Source organism: Pseudopodoces humilis, chromosome 1 (genome assembly GCF_049639895.1).
Source record: "Pseudopodoces humilis isolate 2021_Gansu_Grassland_sample_001 chromosome 1, ASM4963989v1, whole genome shotgun sequence".
Taxonomy (NCBI): domain Eukaryota; kingdom Metazoa; phylum Chordata; class Aves; order Passeriformes; family Paridae; genus Pseudopodoces; species Pseudopodoces humilis.
Genome location: NC_142200.1, coordinates 32,627,576 through 32,649,857, shown reverse-complemented (window position 1 = coordinate 32,649,857; position 22,282 = coordinate 32,627,576). Strand labels below are relative to the sequence as shown.

General features: G+C 40.5%; 1 protein-coding gene across 7 annotated transcripts in view; it reads right to left on the bottom strand.

Moving 5' to 3' along the window:
- Positions 1-5,471: 5,471 nt before the first annotated feature.
- Positions 5,472-22,282, bottom strand: part of NCOA2 (nuclear receptor coactivator 2) — a 188,642-nt gene continuing 171,831 nt past the window's right edge. For all 7 annotated transcript variants that reach the window (XM_014255672.2, XM_005517104.3, XM_088052708.1 and 4 more), the window contains 6 exons: positions 22,136-22,213; positions 21,372-21,609; positions 20,467-20,644; positions 18,051-18,249; positions 12,567-12,656; positions 5,472-9,618 (listed from right to left, as the gene is read on the bottom strand). In XM_014255672.2, coding sequence (XP_014111147.1) covers positions 9,607-9,618; positions 12,567-12,656; positions 18,051-18,249; positions 20,467-20,644; positions 21,372-21,609; positions 22,136-22,213 — 795 coding nt within the window. In that variant the 3' untranslated portion in view covers positions 5,472-9,606. The remainder of the gene's footprint in view (positions 9,619-12,566; positions 12,657-18,050; positions 18,250-20,466; positions 20,645-21,371; positions 21,610-22,135; positions 22,214-22,282) is intronic.

Sequence of the window (22,282 nt, the reverse complement as noted above, 5' to 3'; positions counted from 1 at the left end):
AATCACTGGCTGCCCAGGGCAATGAGGGTGTTTAGCCCTCATTCCTTCATACACTGCAATTCCTACTTACCAAGCTTTCATTTGCAATCTCCCTTTATTTTTTCACTCAGGCCATAAACACTAAGATAGCAAACACAAGCACACAACCCCACTGGAGTGAGACACAGAGCTGATCCAGTCTCCCTCAGCTGCCAAGATCCCTTCCACAGCCAGTCCAACACATCTCTGCCTGTTTCTGTTTTTGAGCAGAAACGCTTCTGTAGTCTGCATTAAATGTATTGGGCTAATTCTCCTACCTACAACCTCATTTTCCATCCCAACCTCTGCAGGACAGAAGTACTGAATACACCAGGGAAGCTAATATGCACAAGTCTGAAGAAGAAAGTAGGCATGCAGCCTTCTAAAACTTGCTTGAGATAGTCCTTTAGCATAAATAGCCTGATTTTTTGGTTCTTTTCAGTTCTTTTTTTTTTTTTAATTTTCTCTGCTTTGTGCCAAACCTGTTATTTGCGAAACGGAATTGATGCTGTATTGCTTTAGGAAACAGTTTCAGCCAGGCATTTCAACATGACTTTATTGATGCATCAGTAGCATAAAAGCAGCACCAGCATTAATTAATTTACAAGAACAAGTCTTTGAGCTCTGATTGCACAGAAAAATTTGAGTTACATTTAGAATTTAAGTGTTGCCAGATAATCTGGAATCTTTTGACTATGCTGTGTCCAGGTATCACAGCAAAGGAAGAAGGAGAGGGACTAGGGTAGACATGCTCACATTAGAGGTTCAGGACAAATGAAGTCAAAAAGGCACAACATGAAATTTTAAAATTCTCATCATTAATTAAATTGTGGACATGAACAGAAACAAAATGTTTCTTTTTTGTAGAAGCCTGGTAACACAGAGTCCAGGAGAGGAAAAGGGCTGGAAGCACTGTTGCCACTATACTGCAGATTAATCTTTAGATGCTTTAACATCCTCTAAGAGGTTAAAAGCATTTAGTGCATTAAAAAAGTCATGACGTCGGGGAGAGATGTGGGGCAAACAGAAGGGCAGCCTTGCAGATGCACTCCCAACAGTCCAGTCAGCACTGTGGACAGCCCCAGCCTAGAGGGCCTCCCTTCCCTGATTCTATGCCTTATTACAAAGTAATCAGAGAACTCTATTAGCCTCCCTTCCCTGATGCAGGATTTTAGAGTGTATTCCTTCTGTGCAGTGATGTGGGGATGTATATTAAAGACAAGCACCAAGGGACATCCCTGCAGGCTGCTCGCATAGCATTCAGTCACCTTTCAGTTTGGACACGAGTGAGTTTTTCATCAATCTTAAACCCTACATCTCCCTTATCCACATTTAAAGCAGCCTGCCTCCTACACGTTCCCAAACACACAAGTTACACCTATGAACATCCTTGTGATCCCCTAAAGACCATAGTGCCACAGCACTCCCTGATACTCATCTTCCCACATGTTGGCTCCCTGTGCCCTAGCACCTGTGCCCCTGCACCGATACCCAGCTGCAGAGGCTCATCCCGAGAATGATCCCAGGGCTCGCATGGGAATCCCACTGATGGCACCAGATACTGTCACGGAAATAACCTGAATTGCAATTTAGATGAGGTTGGAGCAGAAGCCGTTTATTGCTATGGCTATAGAAGATGATAGGTAGCAGAACAGCAATTTAATCTGCTGGTGGACTATTAAAAAAAGGGGAAAACAAATTAAGTTGATTCGACTTTCCTTTTCCTGTACTAGTTGTATGTTTAGATACAACAGCATTTTAATGGTGTTACCATTAGCTCTGTGACTTCACAAAAGTAATTAATTGCCCTCAACTCATTCCATGTACACTGAGAATAGACAATTAACTGAAAAATACATGAAATAAAAGAAAAAGGTGGGGAAACCAGTCAAAAATATGGATCAAACAAATCCTGTCAGAGATGCAGTCCTCTTCCCTTTGTTGGGGTGGGCCACTGAGTGAACACACAAGCAAGGGCAGGAATATCTTGTTCTTGTGTTTCAAAAACATTTTGCCAACAGTTTGCAGGGAGCTGAATAAACTACTCCAGTCAGGATCACCATGGGACTTTCCAGCATCCTGAGTAGTTGTAGAATGAAGTGATAAAGTGAAGTATAGCCTGAAACTTGGATGGGAGGGATGTTTCTCAAGCAATAGGAGAGTTTTCCCATGTTTCCTCCTCTGTCTTCTCAGGAATATCTCCTAGGGAGAAATTCCTGGGCAAACACAGGAGTTGGAGCATCTTCACCTCCCCACCAGTTGTATGGGACTGAGGGAGCATCTCAGTTTTCCCAGTCTTTGCTACCTTCTTCATTCTTAAATGAAGTCTTAGTGAGTGCAAGTTGAATAGTTTAGAGCATATTCAATATGAACTGAAACATTCCAAGCAAAGTTCCTCCTGCTGAGTGAATGAGCTTTACCTCTGGCTGTCTGAATGTTCTCTCAGCTCCTTTCTCTGCACAGAGCCCATCATCATGGAGGCTTTTGTCCTTAGTGCCTAACTTCAGGGGAGGTGGGGGAAACACCAACCCAATGGCATTCAAACTGTCACTTGGCCTGTCCCCTGTACCCAAACTACTGTTCTTAAAGCCAGAATCTCTTATTGATCCACAGAAGGATTCCAGCTCCTCAGGGGTGGAGAAGTAACAAAACATTCATCCCATTGGAGCAGAGAGTTATCCCAGCATCCTTGGACACAGTGACCTCTTGTGCTCCTGACAACCACACTGTCTGACTCTGGGTTTTCCTGCCCACCCTCCCTCGTGCAAGAACGATGGTAGTATTGATGATGTCATTTGCATAATGACAGCAGCCATGCTTTGCAGGTTCACCCAGCAGTGAAGCTGAGCACAAGTGTCAGAGACACACAGACACAGGATGCACATGCAGAGGACGTTGTTCAGTCATGCAGACTGCCATGAACAAGGTGCTACCCTCAACCACACCCACTCATGGTACTCATGTAAGACACAAACACACCTAAGTTTCCACCTCTTCTTTAACTAGTAGAGCTCTATGTTCACCGAAAAAAGCACATCCACATCCTGCCCCCCTCTCTTGGTTCATAAACACTGGTTCATGGGTGGCCTTGCTCTGGGCACAGCCCTTCTGCCTGCCCAGTACCCCTGCCCACAGTCCCAGCCCTCACAGAGCTTTTTGGGTCCTTTACTTGGTGGCTGGTGCAGCTCGATGCACCAAACAGGGGCGCTCACACAATGGTCCCTTGGGCATTCCACATTCTGGTCATACTCCAGTGTACAATTATCAGATTTCACCCTTTCAGGAAGAATGTGCTGTTTCAGCCACCATTAAATGTTTCTCTAACTGTCCTTTAAGATCCTCTACTTGATCTTAATTTTTTTTTTTTTTTCTCCTGAGGGTCTCTCAAACTTCTGATTAGGGATTCTGTTTTTCTTTTGCTGACATCCTCATATCAATTGAAAAATACTGAAATATTGAAACCCACTGAAACTGGGGAATTACAGACTCTGGACTCCAAGATGCTCTTTAAACTTAAACCCTGTAATCAATTGTGGTTTTTTCATCCCCAAGGTAAATATACAGAATGAGAGACTGAAGAGAAGAAACAAGATATACAAGGGCTCCCTCCTGTTCACAACATCTGCCTTAAGCCCCCCATGCTGACTGAGGCTGGAGTCATAAGCAGCAGTAACAAAGGAGGCTCAGACTGGAACCTAAGTCAGAGAAGGGTTAATGGGGTCCATCACACCACCTGAGTCTTTAACTCTTGGTGTGGTTTCTTCTTCAACAGAGAGATGCCCCAAGAACCTGTCCTGAAGTAGCAAAGAGCTCAATACCCAGCTCTGAAGGACCACTGTTCACACAGGTCCACTCACAGTGCAATTCCAATTTGGACCTTTCCTGGCCTACATCTCCTAAGGACTTAATCAATTTTTGTTCATTCTTCCTTCATTTAGCTGACTAAAGAGTAGGACCTCTTACTCTGATTCTGGACTGACCTGTGTTAAAAGCTGGAATTCAGCTGAAGTGCCAGCAGGGATTTCAAAAAGGTGATATTACACAAGTCATATATCTACATGCACAAAGCCATGTGAATGACTCAGAATCACTCAAGGCTGCTCTGAGTTCTGCTTTCTTCAGGACAAGAACTAATCCACCAGGAAGGTTTCACTGTGATCACTGTTTCAGGAGACAGGGTATGAGTTCAGTCAAGAGGCCCACTTGGGCTGTACTTGGCATCTCTACCTCCACATTTCACAGTCCAAGAACCAAAGCAGAGGGAGGGCTGATACCACTGGCTGTTCCCTGCCCTTGCCATAGCCTGAGCCCAAGCATGCATGACACGTAGCCCTCTTTTTATACTGGAACAACACATAAAGAACTGTAAGTGATGAGCAGCAAGCTAGGGAACAACTCATAACTGCCAGGCACCCCTGTTCTATCCCTGTGAAAAGTCCAGTCTGCAAGACTCAGCGTACAGTTTACCATGAGAAGGACCTTCAAAAGGCAGAGTCACTTTTTCTTTGGTCACGACGTTGGGTTAGAAGAACTTGTCCATATGTCATATGCACTGGTCTCTGCCAACAAAGCCCAGTCTAGAAAGTAAAAGGTAGCACTTTTCTTTCATAAAGCCAGTTACATCAGACACCATCATTAGCTCATCCTATTTTGATGCCAGGAGTCTTAGCTAAAACTGTTTTATCTTCTTTTCAATATTAATTAACTATAAGATTGTCTAAAGGCAAGGTTTCCACTGGAAACATTTTGCCTTGTACTACATGAATGTTTTCTCTACTTGCTTCTGACTACACATTGGCAAGAAACCTCCTTCCTTGCTTTCCATAATGTGACATTGGTTTCCTCATATCACCACCATTTTGCTGAAGAGAACTGCAGGATAAGCCCTGTTTTGGTAGAAATGGCAAAAGGTTACCAGTGTTTGGACGTCTTTAAATAACTTCAATTTCTAAATTTTTTTAATATCGTTTTTCTGCCGCATCCATTTCCCAGAGACAACATAAGATCAGGCTTGTACACTGTATGTTCTTGAATGCTACAAGCAATCTTGTAGCTCTTTTTATTTATTTATTTTTGATTTTAATTGACCAACCAAACCTTTTCAACTGTCTTAAATCCACCATTTGGCATACCAAGGAGAACAAACCCTTAACTCTTCTCATCTCCACATTTGGGGTCTGCCTCTGGTGACACCGCTAAGAAAGATGCCCATTTCATCCTGACTAATAAAAAAAAAGTACTCATAATGAACTATTCTCATATTAAGCCATGAGATAAACATTTTCAGTCAATATAGCCCTAAAAAGATGAAAGTACTTGCAAGTAACAACTAGCTGAAATTCATTACCAAAGCCTGCTGCCTTTTTAAAGAATAGCAATCCATCTACCTTCCAGTGCTTTAGTGCTACATCTTATACCCTTCTATAAACAAATGAAGACACAACAGAAACATGTTGAAATCTCTAAAGCCATGTAAAACCCGAAGGCATTAAAATTTATTAAATGATGCAATAACAACAGAATTCTTTATTTACAATAGCATTATTTAACATCAAATAAGCAAATAGCATCAGCAAAGCAATATTAACTTGCATAAATGTATTTAAAATTTCTCTGAATATATCTACCTTTGCATAAACTGCTAACACTAGAAATACAAACATCAATGCAGGTGAACAAAGTGATGTTCAGAGTCAACTCCGTTTTGAAAATAAATCACAACCTGAAACACTGTAAGCTTTCTCCTGAAGAACCATAGTTTATATATTGCTTAATTTTACCCTTGTATAATCTTTTCATATACACACATCTCAGATGCAACTTCATGATGATCTGTACAAATAAAACCCACAAATGACATAAAGGGAAAAAAATTAAATGACAGTAAATGTTTGAAGAAATGTGTCCATCATCTCTATTGAACAACATAAAGATTAAGTGATGATGCACTTATTCCAAAATTGTACACAATTCACTATACAAATATAATACATCAGACAGCTATGTAGGAATATACAAGACTTAAAAACAGATCTAAGGCATTATGCTAGATTTTAGCATTTTGAGGTTCTTGCACATAGCTTTTACCTGTAGTAAGAAACTTAAAAGATTTTGTTTTAGTCTACAAAGAAACACCAGGGAGAAAATTCTAATTAAAATCAAAGCCACTACAGTAAATTTTCTTTTGTGCAGAGAATGCTTTTGCTCTTAGGCAGCATACTACCATACAAATACTAGAAAACTTTTAAATTCACACCAACAATTAATGGCTTAAGTTGCATTTCAAAACTGATTGTGTATCTTTGGGTTCTGCAAGTGGAGCTGTGCCACCCATTTCGTCTGTTAAGCCCATATGAATTCCGCTTTTAAACAAAGATTAAAAAATGTATTGTATAAACTGCAAAAACATTGCTTTTAATTAATACAGGCCCAAGGGGATACCGGTGTGGGACAATATTTTAAGGATTGAGTACAAATTAACTCCTTGTAGCAAAACAGCTCACTTCACTTTTCAAACTCACCACATTACATGAACATTTAAACAGGTCGTATGACCATGTATATATGCTTATTTTTCACATTATGCGCCTTTCACATTTAATAATGTAAATAGAACACTGATTAATTGTTCTCTTAAACAAAATCCAAGTACTTTCTCCGACAAATTTACTGTATACAGGATGAAAAATACTGATAATGAAGGGAATTGATTTGGCTTTTTTGTTTCTATAGTGATCAATATGATCAGAAGATTCCTTCACTCACTTTTCTCTTTCATTACTTAGAAGATGACAAAAGTCACAATGAACCCAAACGGAGCCAAAGTGATAGGTACAATCTCCTTTCTTTCAAAATGGCAATGGATGATGAAGTATCATAATCACTACAGATAAGGGTTTGCAGGTCTGTTGTGAAATGGGACAAATTTAAACAATTTTTTTTCCACTGTGAAAAAGAATAATCTATCTGCAGAGGTTACGGTTAAGAACCAAAAAAGAATGGAATAGCAACAAAATTATTTTAAAACTCATTTACACTTTGTGGTGCATGAAATTAACTCCTTCAGATTTATACATTTCTTATATAAGTAATTTTTTATCAGATATATAATGCAAGTTCAACACCAAAGTGGTAGTAATGAGGCTGTGGAGGTTAGGGCTGATGGTTATTTTTGTTTCCCACCAGTAGGTCAAAGAATGGCTCAGCTGACTAAATATTCTGTTTGTGGCAACAGAATGGTGACAGCTGAAAAAGTGTTACTTCTCCAGAATGGTGGCACTGTCTCATTTAGGGACAAACACAGAAACAGCCTTTATCATATTTTCCTCAGCCTTAATATAGAACAGCTGCTATTTTATTTGAACTCCCACCTGAATATCAAAACAGATTAAATGACAACAAGACAAACCTTTCAATCCCAAAAGGCAGGGCTGATGAGATATTATAAAATGCATTGCATTTTACATTACATCAAAAAATTTGCATTCAGGTTAGAAAGTTCGTGGATTAGTGTCCTGGTTCCGGCCAGGACGGGGTTAACTTTTTCAGTAGCCAGGAGAGGGCATGGCTAGGACCCAGAGGTTATTCTGAAACGCCTCACATCATTGCCGGGGGCGGGGGAAGGGAATCTCTTCCCAGGAGAAGGGCTCTCTTCTGGATCAGTGAAGTGGCGGAGGGAGCATCGGGCATGTCCTGGGTTTCCGTGAGAATCATTTGTCTCTTTCTTGTACCCTCTGTCACTAGTACTGTAGTTGTTACTGTTTTCTTATCTCGTTGCTGTTTCCAGTAAAATGTTCATATCTCTTGATCTTTACCTTTTGTGCCTCCAATTCCCCACTCCAGCCCTCCACAGGCAAAGATGGAAGGGGAGGGAGTGGGCTCGTGGTTTGGAGAGTCTCAGTGGGAGCACTAAATTAGGGAGTACCATTCCTAAACAATTAGGAGTCAGCAGAAAGAAAACAGGTCAAACTCATCAAATTCTTAATATTCCAAGTCCTCAGAAACTGATGTCAGTATAGTAAAAGATTATTCAAACCACAGTGGGCAAGGAAAAAAATCAACATGCCTTAACAGTGGCCTGCTTAGTAACAGTTTTTCTAAGATTTGTTACGAAAGGATATAAACATACAAAAATCAAGAACTGGTTCCTACAGTGGCTGCATATAATATAGGTTAATTAAATGGTATTATGAGCAGAATCACAAGGCTTAGAAAATGAGAAGTCTCAAGCCTACAAATTAGGTCTAATCAAGGCATTGTGATCCTTTACAAAACACTTTTCCAGGAGACACACACGGCTAAGAAGATATCTAATTTAATACTGAAGTACCTCATTTGGAATCAACTTCACAACATGTATATCTCACAAAAATTATACAAGTAAAACACTTAAGTTTTCAACTTAAATTATTGCTTGTTTACATATAAACTGGATTTTATGTACCTTACAAAACGTCCTTGTAGTTCACACTGCTTTAAAGTAATCAGAAACATGATAGTGGTGAAGTCTGTAGTGATATCTGCTATAGGTATTACAGGAATTGTTATTTTCCCAGCTAAGGGGATGGGAACAAGAAATTATCATGCTTTAAAGAAGTTATCTTTGATATTATGCACCAATTCTGCCACTACCATAATCATTACATGCATTACCATTGAACTTTGCTGTTCAGCATCCAGTAACTGGCTGTCCAGATTGCTGGAAACACACCTAAGGAAATAACGGAGTAATCTTCTTTTAAATTCTATTAGAAAGAGTAAGATGACAGAGGTCAGGATAGCCAGGTTAAAAAAAAAAAAAGATTTGCTGATTGTTAGGAATTTAATTAAATGAGAATGTAACCAACTTGTATGTTTGGATTCATGACTTGCATCATAAACACTAACACAAAACCCAACCAAATCACCCCTTATAAACAGCCCTCTCACAGGGTAATTTTCATCTGTTTTACAACTTTAACCCCATTCAAAATTGGTCTGTATAGTTTTCTGCATCAGTTGATCTTCTCTGACTTGTTGTCAGTGGAACATGCTTGTTGGAGGTCTCTAAATGTAGCAGACGTTGCTTCTACGCCCTCCTCCATGCCTCCTCTCCGCCCCAAAATGCAGGCCTTAGTCTAAAACACCAGTTTTCAGACAGAACTGAATCCTTTGCACCAGACTGTGTAAGCCAGGGAAAACAAAGCAAAAAAACCCCAAGGTCTAGAACTAAACAGAAACAGAACAAGAGCATGGTTGTTTTTCCTTAAATACATACATTTAAATACATTCAATCTGACATGGTTTATGAAAATTGCCTGTCAACATTTACTTTGCAGGAGAGATCTAAGTTGCACTAAGGTGAATGCAGTGAACAGACTGAGCAATGTCTGTACGCTAGCTTCAGACTGTCAAAGAAGAGGCTGCTCTTCGGCAACGACCCCCGGCTCCCCTCGGGAAGGCAGGGCTGAGTCCTGTCGGCAGCAGGCAGCCGCTGCGGCTGGCAGCTCCGCCGGGACACACAAACAGACGCAGCTCTTCAAACTGGTAAGGGTTTGGGGCCGTAAGCCCAGTCAGCTGAAGAAAGGAGCAACCAAACCACCCTCAGGGTCAGCAATATTTCTGCAAAAGAAGAGAAATGGGGGAAAAACAAATGAATTCTTCCTGCTGGGATAGTGAAAATGAGATCTGGGATACTGGAAAATGAAAATGAGATCTGGGATACTGGAGTGCAAAATCCACTGTCAATCATGCATAACTGTAATGCTTTACACCTGAAATTTAATTGGAATTTGTAAAGCTAAACTATTCATTGTGTACACTGATACAACTGACCAGTGATTTAGGTTCCTTTGATATCAGTGGAGGTTTAATTTCACTGCATCCTTCATTCATTCCAACTATCCTGGATGTTAAAATAACTCAGGATCATCCACCTCTTGTAAACTCCAGCTAAAGGCATGGCAATAAGGTTTAAAAGAAGTCTCATTCTCAGAATATGTGCAAAAAATCTCAGTGCTATATCATTGTCAAAAGAAACAACTGTCCAGGCTCACTTTCCCTTCCAAAACTCATAATGAAAAAGGGAATAAAGAAGTAAAGCCAGCTTCAGCTATGGATCCCTAGAAATGTTTTTTACTTCATACTTAATACCCTTGTGATGTCTTTACACAAATATAGTACAAACTGGTTTCAGCTGAGTTGATGATTTTCTTTCTAATTCACAAAAACACCAGGATGTAGTTTTCACAGCTGTTTTAAGACTACTCCTTCCAGTGGCCGCAATCTGTGCTTTTCTGTCTTCTTCTCCTTGTAAATGCCTGCTCCCATGGGATACTGTGGTCAGTTAGGTCAGAGAGTCAATCCAGCCAAACCCATTTTCCTCCTCCCCTGGGGTTGCTTTTCACTCACACCCCGTGGTTCTGGCTGTGGAGCAGCTCTTTGCTCACAGCTTCCTGTCACGCATGAGGAAGGCCCTGTTTGCTCAGGAACAGTGCTGGTGGGTAGGCAGCTTTCTCACCAGTCCAGCTGCCTTCTGGAAGATGCCTACACCATGCTTTGGACCTTACCACACCTTCCTCTGCATTCACAAAAGGCCTAGAAATGTAGGTTTACTGACAAAGTCAGTGTCAAGAATTACTCTGCAATGCAGGAAAGCAAGGTCCTATGTTCTGTCATCTCATCTCCTATTCCCAGTTTAGCTGGTGCAGCTGGAGCTCCTTGTGTGTGACCAGCCATGGGCAGCACTGAGTCCTTCTTCCTTCATCACAGCACAGAGACACCACACTCACATCCCTCGTGCCCTAACTAATATGGACAAACTAAACTTTGACTCCTCTTTCTAACATGCTGAGAGGCAGTTCAGGGACCCTGTTAGTGATTTTTGAAGTGGAAACAAAAGTGAAAATCTGAAGATGTTTTTATTTTCACGGTGGACATTTAGGAAATAGTATCTCCAGAGACACTAAATAAACACTCCCACTATACCAGCGACTCGAAAAAAAATATGTACTGTGAAAGCTGCATATTATTACAAAGCTTGAACTTTCTTAAACAAAAAAAGTTTTGTAGGAGTAGTTTATGGCTCAGTTGCATGAAAAAAGCAGCTGTTTAGCCTCTATTACAATTCAAGGTTCAGTGAAAGGTATTTATAATGCATATAAACTGCATTTTCATTGACAGTCAGAGGTACGTTAGTAGAATAAATGTAAAATCACGAAGTGTACGATGTACCTTTCCAAAATAATTTGAGAGGTTTGAAGAAGTTGCTTTTCTTCAGGTGAAACAAAGCTTCTCTTATGCATTGCTACTGTCCCTCTCATTATCATGGCACTGATTCCATTATGATAACTTTACACCCCAGAGATTCCCTGCCAAAAGTCATGCCACTCATTTCTTTCCACCTGCACCCTGACTTCTCTCCACCATCTCTCGTATCCTTTCTGTCACATTCACTATCTTTTCCTTCTCGCTTCAACTATTATTTAAAATCTACCTCCTCCTTTAGTCTGCTTCTGTCTCAACATCCTTATTCCCTTTCTTTCCTCAGCAGTACCTGGTATTTCCTTCTTTGACCGTCAGGCTTCTCTTAGCACAGGAAATTTAACTGGTTAGAGAATGCACTAAATAGGAGACCTTCCAGCAGCCTCCCAGTACCTATAAAGGCCCACAAGAGAGCTGGAGAGGGACTTTTTACAATGGCATATAGTGACAGGACAGTGGGCAATGGCTTTAAACTGAAAGAAAAGAGGTTAAGATTGGATAGAAGAAGAAATTCATTATTGGGAATGTGGTGAGGCACTGGAACAAGTTGCCCACACAAGTTGTGGATGACTCATTCCTGGAAGTATTCAGTGTTGGATGGGACTTTGAGTAAGCTGGTTTAATGGCCAGGGGTGTCCCTGTCCATGGCAGGGGGTGGGAACTAGAAATCTTCAAGGTTCTTTCTGACCCAAACCAATTTATGATTCTGTAATAATGCCTTGGTATGTAACCATTTCTGCTACAGCAGAATACACTTTTTATTCATCAAAGTGACCATTAAATGGCTGTAGAAGAAACTCTTTATGTACAGATCCCCCACTCTTGGAGAAAGACATTTGTATGTTTATATGAGCAATGAAGGTGTGAAAAGAATTTGCCATCCAGTAAGTTTCACATACATGTGAATACAAAAAAAGACAGGGATATAATAAAATATATGTATGGTTACTTCTGCCCCAGTACTTTCACATTCTTAATTTTCATTCATGTTATTAGCTTTTCAGACAGATGCTCCTGATTTCCCCTATTACCCAAATTCCTGTTCTTTAACAGCAGAGAACTTCACCGCACCCTGGCCCAGGAGGCCGCCGCTAGATGGCGCCGCCCCCGCGCCGCTCGGCCGCCCCCGGTCTGTCCGTCTGTCTGTCCCTCCCTCCCTCCTTCCTTCTCTGCGTCTATAGAGCAATCCTCCCTCACATTAATTACTATTACCCAGGGCACTAGCAACTTTGTAAGTAAAAAGATACCGTACCCGCTCCAGCCACAGTATATTCATAGTTCTGCTGTGCCTGTACCCCATTTCTTACCCGTGCAGCATCTCCATCCTGCTTTATCATATCCATTCCAGGCAGCTGGTTTGGAAAGAGATTGCCTCCCCTCATAGCAGGATCATTAACCTATTGGTAAAAAGATATTAAGGAGAATGAATCAAAAAATATATTGGGAGGAGGACTGGGAATTAAAAAGAAGAATTACAGACCATTACACTACTTGCATGTACCAACACCCTCTCCTGGGACGATGCTGAAGTCAAAGAAGTGACTGTATAACCAGGCACTCCTCTTGCACAGCATGTGTTTCACTTATATTATTCTGCTTCACAGTCAACAACAAAGATTTCATTCCTGATATCGTGACCCTTATGCGTATTTTCCCAAGCAGGTTCCATAAATTAGGTCAGTGTTATCTGAAGAGGACATCTCTGCTATTAAAGTTCTGAAAGTAGAAACATGTAACTACCTTCCTAACCTCAATAACACATGGCTTTTCTGCTTGCAAACCACCACACACTTTTTTCAAAGCCTGATGAGATAACATGTAGGATAAACTGTACCAACTACTGACTTAATTTTAACGATACTTTTCTGTTTGTAAGCAATGGAAGAAAGATAACATTAAATGGGAAAACATGCAGTGGCATGCTTTCCTAAAGGATGGTTTCCACAATTTTCTGAACAGTCACAGGAAAGTATTGAAGCTGTGCATTTCTACACAACCAAAAGGTCTGTCATGCTTAGTTATGTGGAAAGAGTAGTCTGCCAAATTTACAGCACTGCTTTCTCAGTCAAAGGATTAATCTCATCATGTAGGAACTGGCATAAAATACAAAACAGAGCCCTTCAACAAGGTTCTGAAATATCAGAAGAAACAGCTTTCCTTACAAGTTTTACAGGGAAAGAAAGAAACTTCTTTCTAGGAAGACTTTCTTGAGTCAATTCTCTGTTAGTTCCCTCAGAGTAGATCCCATTCTCTTGACACCCTCCCTCTAGACACATATATTGGTAAGATCTGTCTCAGCCATCTCTTGTTGAGGAAGACTCTTGAATTTACCACACAAAGTCGTCTTGTTTCAGGTCCTTCTGACTGTTCTTTCTGTTGCCATTCACTGATTTTGAAAAATGCATTCATATGCAACCACCTAAAGACTGGTTTCAAATCCTGCCAGAGAAAAGACTACAATTCAACGGGAAAGACTTAAAATATTTTTGTCATAGGAATTTTAACTCCAAAGAAATTGATTAAGTACTGCAAGCCTCCTAGTGATGCTTTCTTCTTCTTGAAGTGGTGAGATTTTTAAACCTGAATGTGAAAATTTAAATCAGAAGGCAAGAGACCCACACTATTTTATTCAGAAAGATAATAGACAACTTTGCAGGCCTATCTGCATGCATTTGATGAATCCATGCTTAAAAAGCGTCTTCTGCTACTAATCAACATTCATTAGAATGTGCAAACACAAATACTTTTTCTGATTTTTCAGTAGACAAAGGGAGGTAAAAATGAAAGCAGAAATAAAAAATTTGTATCCCAAATCAACAGCATTTTTGGAACCAAAAGATGACTGCATAATTTGCCTCATGGCACTTACGACAGGTGTGGAAAAGGAAGGTGGCTCCAGGCCACTACGAAAGGAACAAAGCCACCAATGAAGTTTCTTATTAAAGACTCTCTTTGCCAGTGATGCAAGAATCCTGACTGACATGGTATCAGATATAAAAAAACCCCAACCCAAAAAACTCAAAAAAACAAGCCAAAAAACCTCTGCTACTTTGTTATATGAATACATTTGCTTCAGAAGACCTTAAGACAAAACACCCCTGATTAACTTTTCTGACTGCAAAAAAATTCAATTAGAAAAGTATGGAGAAGGACAAAGAAATGGAAAGGTTTTTATAATTTTCTGAAGAAAGGTAAAGTGGTGTTATCATATATGAAGTCTGACTAAGAAAGAACAAGTATTTTTTACAATTCCTTTACAATTAAACAAATTAATAGCCTCCCATCAACCAAAGTGTCTAGCAAGTAAGGTTTCCTACCACTCCAGAGCTCCTTTAATCTGGCATGCTGAACAAAATCAAAATACCATTTCAAGATAACTCTTCTTAAATGCCATAATAATTTTGGCCAGGGGAGTACTGCCCTGTGCAGATTAATACACAACTGTTCTGAGTGGACTTCTAAATAGGGGTTTATTTCATATAGTGAAAAGCCTCTTTTCTTGCATACGTTTCAAACTGCTTCTTTGATAGCTCAGTAAATAGCATGGATCCATGATGCAAAATGGCTAACAGGCAAAACCATGGCAATAGTTCCACTGTGCAAACAAGATGAGGACAAGGGCACAATAAGATCTCTGAATGGTTCTGCACCAGGAAGGTTTACTTTCTTGATGCCTAGGGAAGCTGTTTTGGATTGGAGGAACCTGCTGACTCAGCAGCTAGCATTTCAGCATTCCTGGTGGCAGCCTCCTAGAAGAAACATTAATAAGAGCAGCCTGAAGAGATTTAATATAATTATAAGAGAGAATATGAAAAAGAGACAAGATCTCCTTCCTCAAATATATAAAAAACCCTCTAAGTATATAATAATTACCAAGCCCATTTTGGCCACAGTCTTTTTGCTTGGTGATGCTGGGAGCCCAGGTGGTAAACAAGAGAAGTTGGAGATAGCACAAGTATGATCAGATAGACACCAAACTTAGTATTTTTGAGCTCTGGGTATATCTGTATGATACAGCATAGTGCCACAACAGGAGAGGAGAGAGAGCCGACAAAATCTGTTTGGTACCAGGGGTAATATACCTGCTTCTCACCAGGTAAGTCCATCCAGGCACAGCTGTTTATTTATTATTAGGTAATAAATCTTACTTCCAAAACCATCCAATAGCAATAAAGTTGAGTTTTTTTCAAAAGCTAGAACACGTTTGCAGGGAGTAACAGTGCATCATTGTTACTCTCACTGTGGTTAGAAAGAGACAAGCATGTGAAGTTCAAATTATGTATTATGGAACAAAAAGTGACACTGAATAAGTAAACAGATGCATAGGTGACAGTATAAGAAAACCCCAAAGAATGAATGAAATGGCAACAGTCAGCAGAATTACAGAAAATACCGTCATTTTGAAAACCACCAGTTAAAAGGAAAAGTTCAGCAGAGTCTAGGTCAATTGCTAAATAAAGATGCCAAATAGTAAAACACTATGCCCTGAAAACAGGGAAAAAAAGTGTAAGTTTTAGTATTCAAGTATACATTTTTAGTTATTCATGTTTCTCAAGAAAGAAAATGCAAAACAGTGCAGCACATTCCTGAGGACTAAAAAGTACTGCCTCGTGGCCCAGAAATGGCCCCTCAGCTGTCAGCTGGCCACCTCTGACCTAGACCAAGCATGAAACATTTGCTTGCGGATGACACAGTGCAGGGGTGGTAAATCAGGAGGAAAACAGGTTACTGTCACAGAACGAGCCACAGCACTTTGCCTTAACAGACGTGATCTAAGAAACACAATTTGATGGAGACAGGAGGGAGGTAATACTTTTGGGAACAAAGAATGCAGGTTTGTTTCATCTATGTAGAATGTGCTGAGGAGTATTTGGGGGACCATTGTAAGGTTTCAGTGTGACATTGTCACCAAAAGAACACCAAGGCAACCCATAGAGTGGAAGACAAATTACAAGCAGAACTTGACTCTACACAGCTTTGGTGCAGTCACTGTTAAATTACTGTCTCTGGTTACTCTGTCCACATTTCTAGGAGGAGGTTACAACAACAGAGTTTAAAGTACATTCAAAAAAGGGACTGATGGGCTGAAACCCAAATGTTGAGATGGATAAAGAATCTCAGCCTATACTATTCAGCTTACTGGAAGTTAGATAAATACTATCTTGAAACAAGATCTTGTAGCCTAACAGGAAGGAAAAGCAGTGTGACAGCTGTGCCAGGGGAAACAGTAGCCTGCATGGAAATCTTTGAAACAAAACTAGACAACTTTCTATCATGCAGTTTGTCAATTCAGGTTCCTAGAAAAAACTGTGTAGCACGGCGATGTTGAGAAATCAGATTGGGTCATCACCTTTAAATCCCCTCTCTTTTCTTTTTTGGTTTTACTATTGTTTTACTACAGTAAATGTGTGCAACTTTATTAACTTGGGAACTAATAATAAATAAAGTCTGCTATAATTTGGCTTAGCAACTGGGAATATCAGAGAAGGTGGCAGATTTGGGAGTATCAAAATTACTCTGGGTCACCAATATATAGCAGCTGTAAAAGACAAATGCGATCTGCAGCTATATCTGTCAGAGTATTTCAAGAGAAATGGGGAAGAACTAGTGTCATGCACATGGCTCTGGTGCTTAGGAAACACTGATTCAAACTAGAACAGCTGCAGGAAAGGAAAGGGAATTTGAAGCCTAAGAGGACGAAAAACTGTGGCTTGTTTGGCTTACAAGACAAATCCCACAAAACCCAAAACTAAACAATCCAACAATCTCAAACTAACAAAAAAAAAATAAAATTTGATAGAATCTTTCTAAAATACAAGAAAAGAAAAGAGCTATTTGAGCTAAAGGACAAGACTGGAAAAGTAAATACTCTATTATCAAATTTAGGCTGGAAGAAAGTTATACATTAACAAGCAATCAACATAACCAGCTTTAAACTGGAACATTATAGTATCAGAAAAGAGTTATAGCAAGAGATGTCCACAGCAGGAGATGCTACCTGAAGACACAAGAGGTTCTTTCCTGCTAATATTTCTAAGAAAAGTCTGTAATTTCAAGCTTGTGTTTTTGAACAAGCTGTGTTTTGAACAAGCTGAAGGTCAGCTTTGAAACAAATAGATGAGACTGTTAATTAAGAAGATTTGTTTGTCAAACACTTACTAAAGTACTGAGAGAGTTTAATTGCAGGTTGACAAACAAAATGTTATTTTCTCTTACTTCGGATATCCTAAGTAGCACTACCAAATAAGAATGAGTGTTTAAACATCCTCTCAGCAGAAAAGAACAGGTTACTTACCTATTGATCCAACAACCTATTTTATATGCACCACATAACAAAAAATTTGCATTTAGTACTTGTAAAGTTGCCACACGGATAGTTCTGAAAGCTGATTGAATATTTATTTTCTGGGACTACAAACACTGTGGCAGTTGAAGCATCTTCTAAACCCTGCCCGTGCTGGCAGCTTTCACTCTTCTCTCTAGGAAGCAGCTGCCTGCCATCCTCTACAGCTGGGAAAATCAGCAACTGCGACTGCGCTACAGACACTTACCTACTGAGAACAGGAGCTAAAACCAGCACGTGCTTCCCATGGAAGTCCAGGAGCTAGCTACAGTGCTCTCTACCTCACTGGTCACCTTGGCTATTCGAGTGCAGAGCTAAAACCAAAGCCCTTTTAATACCATCATTTCTCAAGACAACTAGTAAGAGAAACATAATGCAGCGGACCTGAAAAACTACTGGAAGTAAAAGCAAATCCTCTAGCTGTCATCCCACATCCTTAGAGTCTCACCTGCTCAGGACCCATGGAGGACAACCCTGATGTAGGCACAGAGGTCGCTGAGGTCATGCTGATCTGCCCTGTCATCTGGTTCATGTTGTTCATACCACTTGTGTTGGTTGCCATGGATACACTGATGTTCATGTTATTGTTGTACATGCTGGTGCTTGCTTGCTGCCCAAAATGTGGTGGGGACTGTTGTGAAAACATGCTATAGCAAGGAATGGAAAAAGCAATGTGTCAGACTTAAAATGCTGAAGCCACTAAAAAATCTAAAAATATATCTTAAACTAGAATTTGTATATACTGTAATTTATTCCAACTTCTAAGGAAAAACTAGTTTTCAGCTGCATTAATGTCTAAGGAGTAAAATTTCATGTCTGTGTACAAAAATGCATGCCTTTGCGTGTGAAACTATGGCAGAGTACAAATCTGTTATGCAAGAATGTGCAAGAACAGCCGATTAGCTGTCTAAAAGAGCTTTGTATGTATCTTAAAGTAATGTTTGGAGGGAGAGAAAAACACCTTTAACCTCCAGTGTTAGCACAGCACAGGACTGTTGAGCTGAAATTGTAGACAGGGTAATAAACTTTCTTTTTTGCAAAATAGGCTATTTGCATATATGAATACCAGATTTGCACATACAGTTATGGCAAGCAGGCTCACACATATAGACATGCAATTGTGCAGAAATTTATTTACTAGGTCTTAGCATTGAAAATGTAGCACCGTAAGAAACAACATCAAGTCTAAGACAATTACCCTCTGTGCTTCTTTAAGGGCATTTCTGAACAGCTAAAGGAGGAGTAACTGTGGAAACCTCATCCCAGATTTTATTCAGTCCAAGTGCTTTCTGCACAATATCTTCCTTCCCATTATGTTGAAAGACATATGAGAGACTTCTTTACATTTCCTAAAATGCACTTCACTGTTTACACATCAACCTTTTCTAGTCTTTGAGCATAATTCAACAGCCAGTGAAGGAATTATTACTGACAATGTGTCTGTTTAGAGGAGGTGCATTAGACTGAAATACTGGAAGGGCTGCTGTGTCTCAGTATCAGTGGCTGACTTTCCCTTTCCTGTGAAGCACTGCTCCCACAGCTGAGGAAATCTTTCAGGGTTAACACTCAACCTTGCACTTGGGTACTCTGTTAGGCTATTGCTGTGCACTCTGAGACCTGGTGGAGTGCAACAGCATTCTGGGCACAGGACCAAGCCCAGAAAATCCCACCATTCTCTTCCTTCCAATTCCATGTCTTTACAGGCCACCTCACCCCATTTTTAAGTTGTTATCTGGATGGCTGAAACAGTACACTACAGATCATTGTGAATACTCAGTGGCTTGTGTAAGCACATTTGACATGTCTCTGCTGTAGAGCTGCAGTTTAGCAAAGCCAAACATTGGGCTTATGGAGCTGCCCTTGCTGCCATTTTTGGCAGAAGCCACAACAGCGGCAGCTACGCCTCCTGCAGATGCTTCAGGAAGACCATGGGGATGAGACATGGACAAGGATGAGGTTAAGAGATTAATCAGCTGCTTTAGGGGGAACTTTACTTGGATTAGACTCATCAATAAAATACTGGTGTTTTTGGGTTTATTAAATCTTTGTCAACTAGCAGGAAAAAGATATGTTGCTGTGCTAGGACAGTACACCTGAGAACTTCAGGACGACAAAAGCACCGTGCTAGAGACAGCTGTGTGCACCCCAGTGCCAACTGACACAGGCTGTACCTGATAGCTCCTCCCAACTTCCAAGGAAAATATCAGATCGCTGCCATCTGGAAGCTCATTGCTGCCCACTGATAGTGTTCAACATCCAACCCATCTGATTTGGACAGACTGATTATTAGAGCTACACCCACTGGGGCAGGGGCCTCAGCTGAAAAGGTGATTGCATGCGTGAGGTATTGCTACAATGCTGTCAGGGAATGACAGCTATATGCTGACCCCCAGCATGTGAAGCACTAATGGGCTGAACCTGGTTACGCTCCAGCATTTAAAGTGGGAGGTGATAATCCAGTCACTGCAATTCCAGAGCAGTAGGGAATGCATAGGTTCTGGCTCAGCTGATCCAGCCGTGTGGAAAGCAGTGTGGGATGAGAATCATATGCAGAAGAAATGCATCCACACAAATGTTAGGGGCTGGAGTTCACTGTGCACACAGTGTTTGATCAGTTATAACAGACAAAGCAATGCATTGAGTGGATGCAGGTCTTTTAGCTATGCACTCACTTTGCCTTGTACGAAGTCAGAATTTAAACCAATTCGTCAAGCCAAATTGAAAAGAAATCTCTTTTAGGATAGATAGTTAACAACAAACAAACAAATACGCAAACAGTTATATAAAATGAGCCCAAAAATAAGTGTAGACCATAAATGACCCCATTACTCTGTGTGTTCATTTTTGTTTTCTTCTGGATTTACCTGTTACCACCCATATTCCCTTGTGCCCACCCATTCATCTCCGTAGAGGATTGATAGGCAGGATTAGCTTGAGACTGCTGAATCATGGGGCTTTGAGTGTGAGCCAGCCTTGGTGACATCAGTGGACTCTGAGGAGTGGTGGCCCCTGTGAAGCCTGGATCGGGCTGTTGACTAATACCTGAAGAAGAAAATGAGAAATTTACCCACTGTACTTTCAGAGTTAAAACAAACCAAGAGCTCATACCTGCTGATGTGTCTTTATGTAGTCCTACTTTTATCATCTTGTAAGAGTAGATACCAAATTTAGAGTTGGGTGGACATACTTTGTTATTTCAGCAGAACTTTCATATAATGTATTATTTAATATAATTATAACATAACTTATATAGTAGGTATAAATAAAGAAACTGTATAACAATAACAGTATGGAGGTAACTGCCCAGAACAAAGTGGTTTGTGGCTTTGTAAAACAAAGAAAGGAAACGGTATTAATTATCATATTACACATTGGGTTAAGGGTAGGAAACGGAAAGACTTCACTAAAACTGTTTTATCTTACTTAAATTGAAGAGATTTTTGTTTAGTTCACTCAAATTTCAGCAAAATCAAGCAAAATACATACACATATATGTTTGTCTGTGTGTACACGTATTTATCTGCATATATCTATACATATACAAACACCCACTGCACACACTGATGCTCAAGGAAAGAGCAGTGCCTGGAGAATAACTGCTACTAGAGCTAGGAAAGTGGAATCTCCAAGGAGCCCAAAATGCCATGTTTTCCACTGTTCCCAAGGAGCCAGGCAAGAGTCTCTGGACCAGGGGCTTGGACCCAGCACTGGGAGGAACATGGGGGAGTAAGGACTGACAAAATGCAGTGAGGGGGAGTGGAACCAGTACCGTAGTTTGGAGGAAATGGAAACTGCTGTGCATTTGCCTGCGGGATGCGTGGGTTGTTCATGGTTGCAGGGATGCCACCGGTGGCCACCATGCTGGGGGTCATGCTCAAGCCTTGCCCTCGCATCATCAGCGTCCGCTGCTGCACCTGCTGCTGCTGCTGCTGCATCTGCCGCTGCCGCAGGTGCTGGCTCAGGATCTCCCGCTGCCTCTGCGCCAGCATCTGCGCGTTGATGGGGCCCTGGGGGAAAAGCACCGCCACCCATCAGTAACCCTTCCAAGGCAACCCATCCAGCAGAGGCATCTCCACTAGAGCAATCTCAAAGATTCCAGCTTTCTTCCCCCTCACCACACAACTAACAAAAATATAAAGCAGGAGAGAATAATCTTGCTAATACTTCTGCCGGGAAAGACTTCCAACAGCGCAAGAGTAACTGAAATAACACCAGTGTTTAAGGCTGCAGTGATTTATATTTGCAGTGATTTGTATTTGCAAATGGAGCAGCTCATTAAAAACACACATCTTTAGGAAATGAGAAGCATGGTTAAAAATGCAGCTGTATCAATTCTTTATTAAACAATCATCCATTCCATGTAAAAATGGGAATGACTCTCAGAAATTAAACAGCAAAATACTCCCCATCACACAGATTGCAATATTTGTATTGAAACTGTACTTGCCACATAGCATCACTATTGTATTGTACTGGGGCAAGAAAGCAAAAAAGAAAACTACTTTCTTTTTTAAAAGGTATTATTTTTCTCACCTGTGTTGGCACTCCAGTTCTCAAAGACAGATTCATATTGGAGACACTGCTGATCTGATTTATCAGTGGCTGCCGATTCTAAAGAGAAAAAAAAAAACAAGCCACCCCAACACCAAAACGCAAGTTTTTAGAATGAAAATGAAAAAA